This window comes from Salvelinus sp. IW2-2015, linkage group LG17 (genome assembly GCF_002910315.2).
Source record: "Salvelinus sp. IW2-2015 linkage group LG17, ASM291031v2, whole genome shotgun sequence".
Taxonomy (NCBI): domain Eukaryota; kingdom Metazoa; phylum Chordata; class Actinopteri; order Salmoniformes; family Salmonidae; genus Salvelinus; species Salvelinus sp. IW2-2015.
The window spans coordinates 19,638,694-19,651,608 of record NC_036857.1 but is presented as its reverse complement, the minus strand read 5'-3'; the positions used below and the strand labels follow the sequence as shown (position 1 = coordinate 19,651,608).

At 42.9% G+C, this 12,915-nt stretch overlaps 1 protein-coding gene across 1 annotated transcript in view; it reads left to right on the top strand.

The window, feature by feature from the left end:
* LOC111977075 (bridge-like lipid transfer protein family member 3A) overlaps positions 1 to 12,915 on the top strand; it is a 55,293-nt gene that overhangs the window by 22,260 nt on the left and 20,118 nt on the right. Inside the window, exons 2-6 of the mRNA XM_024006363.2 lie at positions 642 to 804; positions 6,879 to 6,917; positions 7,111 to 7,202; positions 7,374 to 7,563; positions 12,666 to 12,806. Coding sequence (XP_023862131.1) covers positions 642 to 804; positions 6,879 to 6,917; positions 7,111 to 7,202; positions 7,374 to 7,563; positions 12,666 to 12,806 — 625 coding nt within the window. The remainder of the gene's footprint in view (positions 1 to 641; positions 805 to 6,878; positions 6,918 to 7,110; positions 7,203 to 7,373; positions 7,564 to 12,665; positions 12,807 to 12,915) is intronic.

The window sequence follows — 12,915 nt, the reverse complement described above, 5'->3', positions numbered from 1 at the left end:
GTCCAGCACTTTAGTCAGACCTCTTGTGTATTGGCATTTATCTCTGTTACCACCAGCCAAAACCCAAGCAACACCAGCCTTTGTGTTGGAGTCTGAAATGTCAGGTTTTAGTTTTAATGAGTGTGCAATAAAGGTCATAATTGTCAGTCATGGTGAGTATGGTAGATTGGAACACTAACTGGTCTGTTTGTTGCCACATACTGGTAATCATCGTTTCAGAATACGTTACAGCTAGCCTACTCCTCACCACCGCCGTTTCACTGTGTGGCTTTGCTCTGGCAAATGGCTCAGCAGTTAATTTTAATCTGTAGTGGAGGGTAAGGTCAATGAAGCCAGATGGAGAGCTATGGTGGGACTCTGGCCAAGACACTGACTGTTACTACAGCCTGGGATTCAATTAGACCTACAGCATGAACCTCACAATTACATCTCACTGCCAATATCACTGCCAAAAGCCGACCTTGGTCAGACTAGCATCTCATTTCAACCACAGTGTCTCACAAAGCCTCCTAAACCTTGTAAATCGCACAAACATATGTAGAAATTAGTGAACGCAGCAATATGTCTGGTTTACGTCACACACACAACACACATCTCAATGGTTTCCTTAACTAACCTCTCTCCCATTCCTTTGTATGAAGGTTCACCAAGAACCTGTCCCCAGACAAGATCAATCTTAGCACGCTGAAGGGCGAGGGCCAGCTATCCAACCTGGAGCTGGATGAGGAGGTGCTGCAGAACATGCTGGACCTTCCCACCTGGTTGGCTGTCACCCGGGTCTACTGCAACAAGGCTGCAATCAGGGTGAGACAACTGTGTTCTTCTGATAATAAACCATGTCAAATCCATATCAGTCTTTCTCTAGGGCTGTGGCGTTCATGAAATTTTGTCAGCCGGTTATTGTCATGCAAAATACTGCCGGTCTCACTGTAATTGACCGTTAATTAACATAAACACGTTTGGCATCTCCCGGCCTCCACACTAGAGGTCGACCGATTTATGATTTTTCAATGCCGATACCGATTATTGGAGAATCAAAAAAAMCCAATACCGATTAATCGACCGATTTTTTTTAATTTTWTTTTTTATATATATTTGTAATAAATGACAACAACAATACTGAATGAACAATGAACACTTTTATTTTAACTTAATATAATACATAAATAAAATCAACTTAGTCTCAAATAAATAGTGCAAAAACAAAGTGTTGGAGAAGAAAGTAAAAGTGCAATATGTGCCATGTTAAAAAAGCTAGAGTTTAAGTTCCTTGCTCAGAACATGAGAACATATGAAAGCTGGTGGTTCCTTTTAACATGAGTCTTCAATATTCCCAGTTAAGAAGTTTTAGGTTGTAGTTATTATAGGAATTATATGACTATTTATCTCTCTACCATTTGTATTTCATATACCTTTGACTATGAGATGTTCTAATAGGCACTTTAGTATTGCCAGCCTAATCTCGGGAGATGATAGGCTTGATGTCATTAACAGCGCTGTGCATCCCAGCATTGCTAAGAGCTGCTGTTTGAATAAATGCTTATGACCCTGCTGCTGCCTACCACCGCTCAATCAGACTGCTCTTTCAAATATCAAATCATATACTTAATTATAACATAGTAAACACACAGAAATACGAGCCTTAGGTCATTAATATGGTCAAATCCAGAAACGATCATTTCGAAAAAATAAACGTTTATTCTTTCAGTGAAATACGGAAACGTTACGTATTTTATCTAATGGGTGGCATCCCTAAGTCTAAATATTACTGTTACATTGCATAACCTTCAATGTTATGTCATAATTATGTAAAATTTTAGCAAACTAATTTCGGTCTTTGTTAGGAATAACAGTTCGCAACGAGCCAGGAGTCCCAAACTGCTGCATATACCCTGACTCTGCCTGCACTGAACGCAATAGAAGTGACACAATTTCCCTAGTTAATATTGCCTGCTAACATGAATTTCTTTTAATTACATATACAGGTTTAAAAATATATACTTGTGTATTGATTTTAAGAAAGGCCAATATTGATGTTTACGGTTAGGTACATTATTGCAACGATTGTGCTTTTTTCGCGAATGCGCTTTTGTTAAATCATCAAGTTGAAGTAAGCTGTGATTCGATGATAAATTAACAGGCACCACATTGATTATATGCAACGCAGAACAAGCTAGTTAACCTAGTAATATCATCAACCATGTGTAGTTAATTAGTGATTATGTGAAGATAGTTTTTTTATAAGATAAGTTTAATGCTAGCTAGCAACTCCTTGCAGCCACAAGGTCCCTTTGATGCTGCACTTGCGTAACAGCCACACAGTCTACTCGTGGATTGCAATGTAATCGGCCATAATCGGCGTCCAAAAAGGCAGATTACTGATTGTTATGAAAATTTWAAATCGGCCCTATTTAATCGGCCATGTCGATTAATCGGTCGACCTCTACTCCACACGTACAAGCTGCTGATTCGTCTTTGGAACATCTACATTTAAAAAAGCCTAATAAATCAATTGAATATAAAACATCACAATAAATCCATTATTTATTTTAGGCAGGTCTAAGGAAACATTATGATATGAAGAAAATGTATTTCAGAAAATGAGTTGGCCTACTGTAGGTCTATGTTATCTGACTATGCTCCATGTCATAGGCTGTAGGTGTCAGGACCCGGTGCGAGAAACAGTCACTAATAATTGGCAGAACCCAGAAGATGAGGCAGACACAGCAGTACTAGAGATGGAGGTTTAATAAAGGAAAAATCTTCAGGCCAAAATTATAAATCCACAAAGTGGTAAGAACAGCAGGGAAAAAACAAACCTCAAAAGACTAATCAAAAAATAAACAAGAACAAAACCAGAGAACCTCTGGAAAATCCAACTAGAGAATATATGTTCACAAAGGCTGGGGCTGGGTGCTAACATACAAACACTGAGCAAGGAACTGAGGAACACACAGGGTTTAAATACTAACAAGGGAATGACTTACAGGTGCAAACAATAATTAGAGCAAGAAAAACAAAAGGTACAAAAAAGGTGCAATGGGGACATCTAGTGACCAAAACCCGAACAGTCTTGGCCAAAACCTGACAGTAGGCATGTTCATTAAGCTGACAACGTGCTTGTAAGTCCTGTGCCATTTATTTTATGATTTTATAAACTCAGCAAAAAAAGAAACGTCCTTTTTTTCAGGACCCTGTCTTTCAAAGATAATTCGTAAAAATCCAAATAACTACACAGATCTTCATTGTAAAGGGTTTAAACACTGGTTCCCATGGTTGTTCAATGAACCATAAACAATTAATGAACATGCACCTGTGGAACGGTCGTTAAGACACCAACAGCTTACAGACGGTAGGCAATTAAGGTCACAGTTATGAAAACTTAGGACACTAAAGAGGCCTTTCTACTGACTCTGAAAAACACCAAAAGAAAGATGCCCAGGGTCTCTGCTGCCTTAGGCATGCTGCAAGGAGGCATGAGGACTGCAGATGTGGCCAGGGCAATAAATTACAATGTCTGTACTGTGAGATGCCTAAGACAGCGCTACAGGGAGCCAGGATGGACAGCTGATCGTCCTCGCAGTGGCAGACCACATTTAACAACACCTGCACAGGATCGGTACAACTGAACTTCACACCTGCAGGACAGGTACAGGATGGCAACAACAACTGCCCGAGTTACACCAGGAACGCACAATCCCTCCATCAGTGCTCAGATTGTCCGGAATAGGCTGAGAGAGGCTGGATTGAGGGCTTGTAGGCTTGTTGTAAGGCAGGTCCTCACCAGACATCACTGGCAACAATGTCGCCTGTGGGCACAAACCCACCGTTGCTGGACCAGACAGGACTGGCAAAAAGTGCTCTTCACTTACGAGTRATGGTTTTGTCTCACCAGGGGTGATGGTCGGATTTGCGTTTATCGTCGACGGAATGAGCGTTACACCGAGGACTGTACTCTGGAGCGGGATCGATTTGGAGATGGATAGTCCGTCATGGTCTGGGGTGATGTGTCACAGCATCACTGGACTGAGCTTGTTGTCATTGCAGGCAATCTCAACGCTGTGTGTTACAGGGAAGACATCCTCCTCCCTCATGTGGTACCCTTCCTGCAGACTCATCCTGACATGACCCTCCAGCATGACGATGCCACCATCCATACTGTTCGTTCTGTGCGTGATTTCCTGCAAGACAGGAATGTCAGTGTTCTGCCATGGCCAGCGAAGAGCCCGGATCTCAAGCACGTCTGGGACCTGTTGTATTGGAGAGCGAGGGCTAGGGCCATTCCCCCCAGAAATGTCCGGGAACTTGCAGGTGCCTTGTGGAAGAGTGGAGTAACATCTCACAGCAAGAACTGGCAAATCTGGTGCAGTCCACGAGGAGGAGATGCACTGCAGTACTTAATGCAGCTGGTGTCCACACCAGATACTGTTACTTTGACCAGATACTGTTATTTTGACCCCCCCTTTGTTCAGGGACACATTATTCAATTCTGTTAGACACATGTCTGTGGAACTTATTCAGTTTGTCTCAATTGTTGAATCTTATGTTCATACAAATATTTACACATGTTAAGTTTGCTGAAAATAAACAGTTGACAGTGAGAGGACGTTTCTTTTTTTGCTGAGTTTAGTAAGAAAAATAACTGAATAAAATAAAAAGGATATTTTCACCCATCAGACTATTCTCAATTTAATTTTGTCTTTCCTAGTATGTATAATTTGTTTTGATTTATAATGGCCCATTATCAAATGGGCAGGAACAGGGACAGGAGAAAAAAAGACCTGTCCCCTGCATTCACTCGAATAGCGAATGGAGGCCGCAAGCTTTCCRACTGAGTCGTTTTTCAATGATGCCCGGTAGGCTGCTTTGGTTTTATAACGGAGGATGTGCTTAATATGAGCAGCTGAGAAATCAATATAATTACAGTTATTTCACGCCATGCCTCAACCACTATTTGAGAAGCATGCTCTCGCTGCACAACAGGTGATATTCCGCCCAAACTCTGTATGCCATGGGCTCTCCAACCTTGTTCCTGCAGCTACCCAGTGCTTAATTTGGGAAAATCGATAGTAACATGTTTTCGCAAACAAAAAAATATTTCACTAAACTGTTGACAACCCCTTTTTCTGCGCTTGAGAAAGGAATGAAGGAGAGAGGGGAGGAGATATTCTGTAGCTAGGCTGTGTAAAGGCTATTTGACCAAGAAGGAGAGGCGTGCTGCATCAGATGGCGTGCTGCATGGCAGCTGCATCAGATGGCGTGCTGCATCAGATGACCTGGCCACCACAATCACCCGACCTCAACCCAATTGAGATGGTTTGGGATGAGTTGGACCACAGAGTGAAGGAATAGCAGCCAGCAAGTGCTCAGCATATGTGGGTACTCCTTCAAGACTGTTGGAAAAGCATTCCTCATGAAGCTGGGTAAGAGAATGCCAAGAGTGTGCAAAGCTGTCATCGAGGGAAAGGGTGGCCGACTGAAAGCAAAATATATTTTGGCTTGTTTAACACTTTTTTTTGGTTACTACATGATTCCATATTGATGTTTTCACTATTATTCTACAATACAGAAACTAGTCAAAAGAAAAACCCTTGAATGAGTAGGTGTGTCCAAACTTTTGACTGGTACTGTATATCACAGCATTCATTATGTAGTTAATATCATGACAATAGGCGAGGCCCAAATGCAGACACAGGAGGCAGATGGTTGGAGTTTAAGATGTTTAAAAAATCCAAAGGGAATAGGCAAGAGAATGGTCGTGGACAGGCAAAGGTCATAACCAGATCAGAGTCCAGGAGGTACAGAGTGGCAGGCAGGATCGAGGTCAGGGCAGGCAGGCGGGTACAGAGTCCAGAACAGGCAAGGGTCAAAACCGGGAGGACTAGAAAAAGGTGAAAAGGCAAAGCAGGGAAACGGGAAAAACCGCTGGTAGGCTTGGACATACAAGACGAACTGGCACAGAGAGACAGGAAACACAGGGATAAATACACTGGGGAAAACAAGCGACACCTGGAGGACAGTTAAAGCGACACCTGTGTGACAGTTAAAGCTGGAATCCTCCATGGTGAAACAGAAACATCCGATTGCCACGTCCGTTACTGCAAACAACGAAAACAGCCCCCCCCCCCCCAGAAATCATTGCATGCGTGATAGAAGAGCACAATATGTACTCTAAATATTTTTCCCATGCTGCGGACACTCCTCGGCTCGGCAACAAAAACAATAAGAATGATGGTGGGGCGGCCAGTGGCACTGTATCCCGCTACTGCGGATTCAATCTTTAAGGTCATCATTTGCAGACCAAAGGAAGATTAATGTGAAAGCAGTAAAGCACTGCCAGGCAAAACCTATTGTGAGCGGTTTGACAAGACCATGTTATTGTGGTTTCACCGTGTAGCCTTTAGCTCCATCAATGAAAGCCACAGAGGGCATAAGCTACCCATGCTCCCTGGTAGCAGTCCAGAGATAAGCAGCACTGCGGTCTGATAACACTGAGATCAGTGCACGTGTCTCTAGACTCACTGCTATCTCAAGATAACAGAGTGAGAAACAGCGTGGAAGAACACAAAAGGTCAGAGGCTAGCAACAGCACTGGCCACAGCCCTGAATAGAGCAGCCTGTTTAGAGAGATGTGGACTAGATCCGAGGAGATGAGCTCTGTGTGGGTTGATTCTGTACGGCCCTGGTGTCCCTTTTATCTTCAGTATTACTAGTTTGAAGCCAGTCTAGGTCAGATATTAGTCTGTAAGGAGAGGTCTAAAAGCACAAGCCTCAGTGTTTCTTAGTGTAAGCTCTCTTTTGCACATGAACATTCCAGTAGAACAGTGCTGAGGAAAGTGTTTGTGCATGACTGGTCCGTGCTGTTTTGTCTCCCTTAGATACAGTGGACAAAGTTGAAGACCAGCCCTATTTGCCTGGTATGAATTCTGCCCTTTGTTCTATTCCTCCATGAGTTTGTTGACTTTTCTCTTTTTCTTTCTCTCGCTCTCCATCTGTCCCTCTCCCTTTCTTTCTCTTGTAACAGATTGTATTGGTTTCATGTTGTTATACTGCTATCATGGTGTGGCCTCAGGCTATAGCCTACAATGTTGACCCATGGTATCCTTGCAGTTCCTGGACAAGGTAGAAGTGGAGATGAGAACGTGTGAGGAGCCCCGCGCCCCAAATGGCCCCTCCCCTATTGCCATCACTGCTGGCCAGAGGTATGCCTTATCTGTTCTCTGTTTGGAACCTTTTGAGGGATTTTATTGTTCATGCTCTTTACCAGTGAAAGGATAGGTACATAGTTATTTGCAATTGTTCATATGTTGTTAATAATAATGTGATAAAGTCTACATTCTCATCAAATGTTCTATTCCTGTGTTTTTCTGCAGTGAGTATGGCTTTGCTGAGAAGGTGGTGGAGGGTATGTCAGTCATCATCAACTCCATCACCATCAAGGTGCAGTCCCGTGCCTTCCACGCCTCCTTCGAGCTCTGGCAGCTCCAGGGTAACAGTCTCAACCCCAAATGGCAGAAGACTGACCTCCGCTACACCCGCATCACGGACCCAAAAAGAGGAGAGGTACGCTCACATAATTTAATTAACACGGTTATATTGCATTTATGCATATACCTCCCCCTGTGTTCACCTTCCTTCCTGTCAAGCCACAGTATATATTGTACAGCATATCCAGGTTACATGGTACAGCATGTCCAGATTACATGGTACAGTTAGTACAGCATGTCCAGGTTACATGGTACAGTTAGTACAGCATGTCCAGGTAGATGGTACAGTTATTACAGCATGTCCAGGTTAGATGGTACAGTTAGTACATCATGTCCAGGTTACATGATAGTTAGTACATCATGTCCAGGTTATATGATACAGTTATAGCAGCATGTCCAGGCTACACGGTGCAGTTAGTACAACATGTCCAGGTTACACGGTACAGTTAGTACAGCATGTCCAGGTTACATGGTACAGTTAGTACATCATGTCCAGGTTACATGGTACAGTTAGTACATCATGTCCAGGTAACATGGTGCAGTTAGTACAGCATGTCCAGGTTAGATGGTAACAGTTAGTACATTATGTCAGGTTACATGGTACAGTTAGTCAGCATGTCCAGGTTAGAATGGTACAGTTAGTACATCATGTCCAGGTTACATGGTACAGTTAGTATATCATGTCCAGGTTAGATGGTACAGTTAGTACAGCATGTCCAGGTTACATGATACAGTTAGTACAGCATGTCCAGGTTACATGGTACAGTTAGTACATCATGTCCAGTTACATGGTACAGTTAGTACATCATGTCCAGGTTACATGATACAGTTAGTACATCATGTCCAGGTTACATGGTACAGTTAGTACAGCATGTCCAGGTTAGATGGTACAGTTAGCACAGCATATCCAAGTTACATGGTACAGTTAGTACAGCATGTCCAGGTTACATGGTACAGTTAGTACATCATGTCCAGGTTAGATGGTACAGTTAGTACATCATGTCCAGGTTACATGATACAGTTAGTACACATGTCCAGGTTAGATGATGCAGTTACTACAGCATGTCCAGGTTACATGATACAGTTAGTACAGCATGTCCAGGTTACATGGTGCAGTTAGTACGCATGTCCAGGTTACATGGTGCAGTTAGTACAGCATGTCCAGGTTACATGGTGCAGTTGGTACGCATGTCCAGGTTACATGGTACAGTTAGTACGCATGTCCAGGTTACATGGTACAGTTAGTACAGCATGTCCAGGTTACATGGTACAGTTAGTACATCATGTCCAGGTTACATGGTGCAGTTAGTACAGCATGGCCAGGTTACATGGTACAGTTAGTACAGCATGTCCAGGTTAGATAGTACAGTTAGTACATCATGTCCAGGTAGATAGTACAGTTAGTACATCATGTCCAGGTTACAGATGACAGTTAGTACAGCATGTCCAGGTTACATGGTACAGTTAGTACATCATGTCCAGGTTACATGATACAGTTAGTACATCATGTCCAGGTTACATGGTACAGTTAGTACAGCATGTCCAGGTTACATGGTACAGTTAGTACATCATGGCCAGGTTACATGGTACAGTTAGTCAGCAGTCCAGGCTAGATGGTACAGTTAGCACATCATGTCCAGGTTACATGATACTGTTAGTACAGCATGGCCAGGTTACATGGTACAGTTAGTACAGCATGGCCAGGTTACATGGACAGTATGTCCAGGTTACATGGTACAGTATGTCCAGGTTACATGATACAGTTAGTACAGCATGTCCAGGTTACATGATAAGTTAGTACAGATGTCCAGGTTAATGAACAGTTAGTACAGCATGTCCAGGTTACATGATACAGTTAGTACAGCATGTCCAGGTTACATTAACAGTTAGTACACATGTCCAGTTACATGTACAGTTAGTACAGTCATGTCCAGGTTACATGATACAGTTAGTACATCATGTCCAGGTTACATGGTACAGTTAGTACAGCATGTCAGGCTAGATGGTACAGTTACAAGCATATCCAGGTTACATGGTACAGTTAGTACAGCATGTCCAGGTTACATGGTACAGTTAGTACATCATTCCAGGTTAGATGGTACAGTTAGTACATCATGTCCAGGTTAGATGGTGCAGTTAGTACAGCATGTCCAGGTTACATGGTGCAGTTAGTACAGCATGTCCAGGTTACATGTGCAAGTTAGTACGCATGTCCAGGTTACATGGTGCAGTTAGTACGCATCCAGGTTACATGGTGCAGTTAGTACAGCATGTCCAGGTTACATGGTACAGTTAGTACAGCATGTCCAGGTTACATGGTACAGTTAGTACATCATGTCCAGGTTACATTGTGCAGTTAGTACAGCATGTCCAGGTTACAGGTACAGTTAGTACAGCATGTCCAGGTTACATGGTGCAGTTAGTACATCATGTCCAGTTACATGATACAGTTAGTACAGCATGTCCAGGTTAGATGGTGCAGTTAGTACAGCATGTCCAGGTTACATGGTGCAGTTAGTACATCATGTCCAGATTACATGGTACAGTTAGTACATCATGTCCAGGTTACATGGTGCAGTTAGTACAGCATGTCCAGGTTACATGGTACAGTTAGTACAGCATGTCCAGGTTACATGGTACAGTTAGTACAGCATGGCCAGGTTACATGGTGCAGTTAGTACAGCATGGCCAGGTTACATGGTACAGTTAGTACAGCATGTCCAGGTTAGATAGTACAGTTAGTACATCATGCCCAGGTTAGATAGTACAGTAGTACATCATGTCCAGGTTACATGGTACAGTTAGTACAGCATGTCCAGGTTACATGGTACAGTTAGTACATCATGTCCAGGTTACATGTACAGTTAGTACATCATGTCCAGGTTACATGGTACAGTTAGTACAGCATGTCCAGGTTACATGGTACAGTTAGTACGACATGCCAGGTTACATGATACGTTAGTACAGCATGCCAGGTTACATGGTACAGTATGTCAGGTTACATGGTACAGTATGTCCAGGTTACATGGTACAGTTAGTACAGCATGTCCAGGTTACATGGTACAGTTAGTACATCATGTCCAGGTTACATGATACAGTTAGTACATCATGTCCAGGTTACATGGTACAGTTAGTACAGCATGTCCAGGTTACATGATACAGTTAGTACAGAATGTCCAGGTTACATGGTGCAGTTAGTACGCATGTCCAGGTTACATGGTGCAGTAGTACAGCATGTCCAGGTTACATGGTGCAGTTAGTACGCATGTCCAGGTACATGGTAAGTTAGTACGCATGTCCAGTTACATGGTACAGTTAGTACAGCATGTCCAGGTTACATGGTACAGTTAGTACATCATGTCCAGGTTACATGGTGCAGTTAGTACAGCATGGCCAGGTTACATGGTACAGTTAGTACAGCATGTCCAGGTTAGATAGTACAGTTAGTACATCATGTCCAGGTTAGATAGTACAGTTAGTACATCATGTTCAGGTTACATGGTACAGTTATACAGCATGTCCAGGTTACATGGTACAGTTAGTACATCATGTCCAGGTTACATGATACAGTTAGTACATCATGTCCAGGTTACATGGTACAGTTTGTACATCATGTCCAGGTTACATGATACAGTTAGTACATCATGTCCAGGTTACATGGTACAGTTAGTACAGCATGTCCAGGTTACATGGTACAGTTAGTACACATGGCCAGGTTACATGGTACAGTTAGTACAGCATGGCCAGGTTACATGTACAGTATGTCCAGGTTACAGGTACAGTATGTCCAGGTTACATGGTACAGTATGTCCAGGTTACATGATACAGTTAGTAAGCATGTCCAGGATAATGATACAGTTAGTACAGCATGTCCAGGTTACATGATAACAGTTAGTACGCATGTCCAGGTTACATGATACAGTTAGTACAGCATGTCCAGGTTACATTATACAGTTAGTACAGCATGTCCAGGTTACATGTACAGTTAGTACAGCATGTCCAGGTTACATGATACAGTTAGTACATCATGTCCAGTTACATGGTACAGTTAGTACAGCAGTCTAGGCTAGATGGTACAGTTATCACGAGCTATCCAGGTTACATGGTACAGTTAGTACAGCATGTCCAGGTTACATGGTACAGTTAGTACATCATGTCCAGGTTAGATGGTACAGTTAGTACATCATGTCCAGGTTAGATGGTGCAGTTAGTACAAGCATGTCAGGTTAGATGGTGCAGTTAGTACAGCATGTCCAGGTTACATGGTGCAGTTAGTACGCATGTCCAGGTTACATGGTGCAGTTAGTATGCATGTCCAGGTTACATGGTGCAGTTAGTACAGCATGTCCAGGTTACATGGTACAGTTAGTACAGCATGTCCAGGTTACATGGTACGTTAGTACATCATGTCCAGGTTACATGGTGCAGTTAGTACAGCATGTCCAGGTTACACGGTACAGTTAGTACAGCATGTCCGGTTACATGGTGCAGTTAGTACATCATGTCCAGGTTACATGATACAGTTAGTACAGCATGTCCAGGTTACATGGTGCAGTTAGTACATCATGTCCAGGTTACATGATACAGTTAGTACAGCATGTCCGGGTTAGATGGTGCAGTTAGTACAGCATGTCCAGGTTACATGGTGCAGTTAGTACATCATGTCCAAGATTACATGGTAAGTTAGTACATCATGTCCAGGTTACATGGTGCAGTTAGTACAGCATGTCCAGGTTACATGGTACAGTTAGTACAGCATGTCCAGGTTTACATGGTGCAGTTAGTACAGCATGGCCAGGTTACATGGTACAGTTAGTACAGCATTTCCAGGTTAGATAGTACAGTTAGTACATCATGCCCAGGTTAGATAGTACAGTTAGTACATCATGTCCAGGTTACATGGTACAGCATGTCCAGGTTCCAGAGTCACTGTATCTATTTTTCAGGCCAGCAGTAAATCACTTAATTCGGCCAATTGTTTAGTGTTTTTTTTTTTTTTTCTCTAAATGAGATCCAGTAATTAGTTATCAGGAAATGCATATGCGTAAGCCTCAGAGATGACCTCTTTTACATGGTCTCCCTGTTTGTCTCGTAAAGACAAAGATTGTTAGGCCAGTTTACTTCTGGCTCCTCCTACACACTAATATGTATATTGTGTCTGTCTGTTCACCCTCCCAGGTGTTGACGTTTAAGGAGATCAACTGGCAGAGTCTGCGTATCGAGGCCGATGCCATAGAGAGTGAGGACCAGGACCTGAATAGTACCCCACTACGCCTCATCACCAACCAGGGACGCATCCGCATTGCCTTGAAGCGCAGGGTAAGACTGGGCCATGGGGGTGGGGTTTTCTTGATGTGACTTTTCCCCAACAGTTTACCCATGTTACAGTTTCTCAAATGCAACTGTTRTCATGGTGTATCATAGGTAA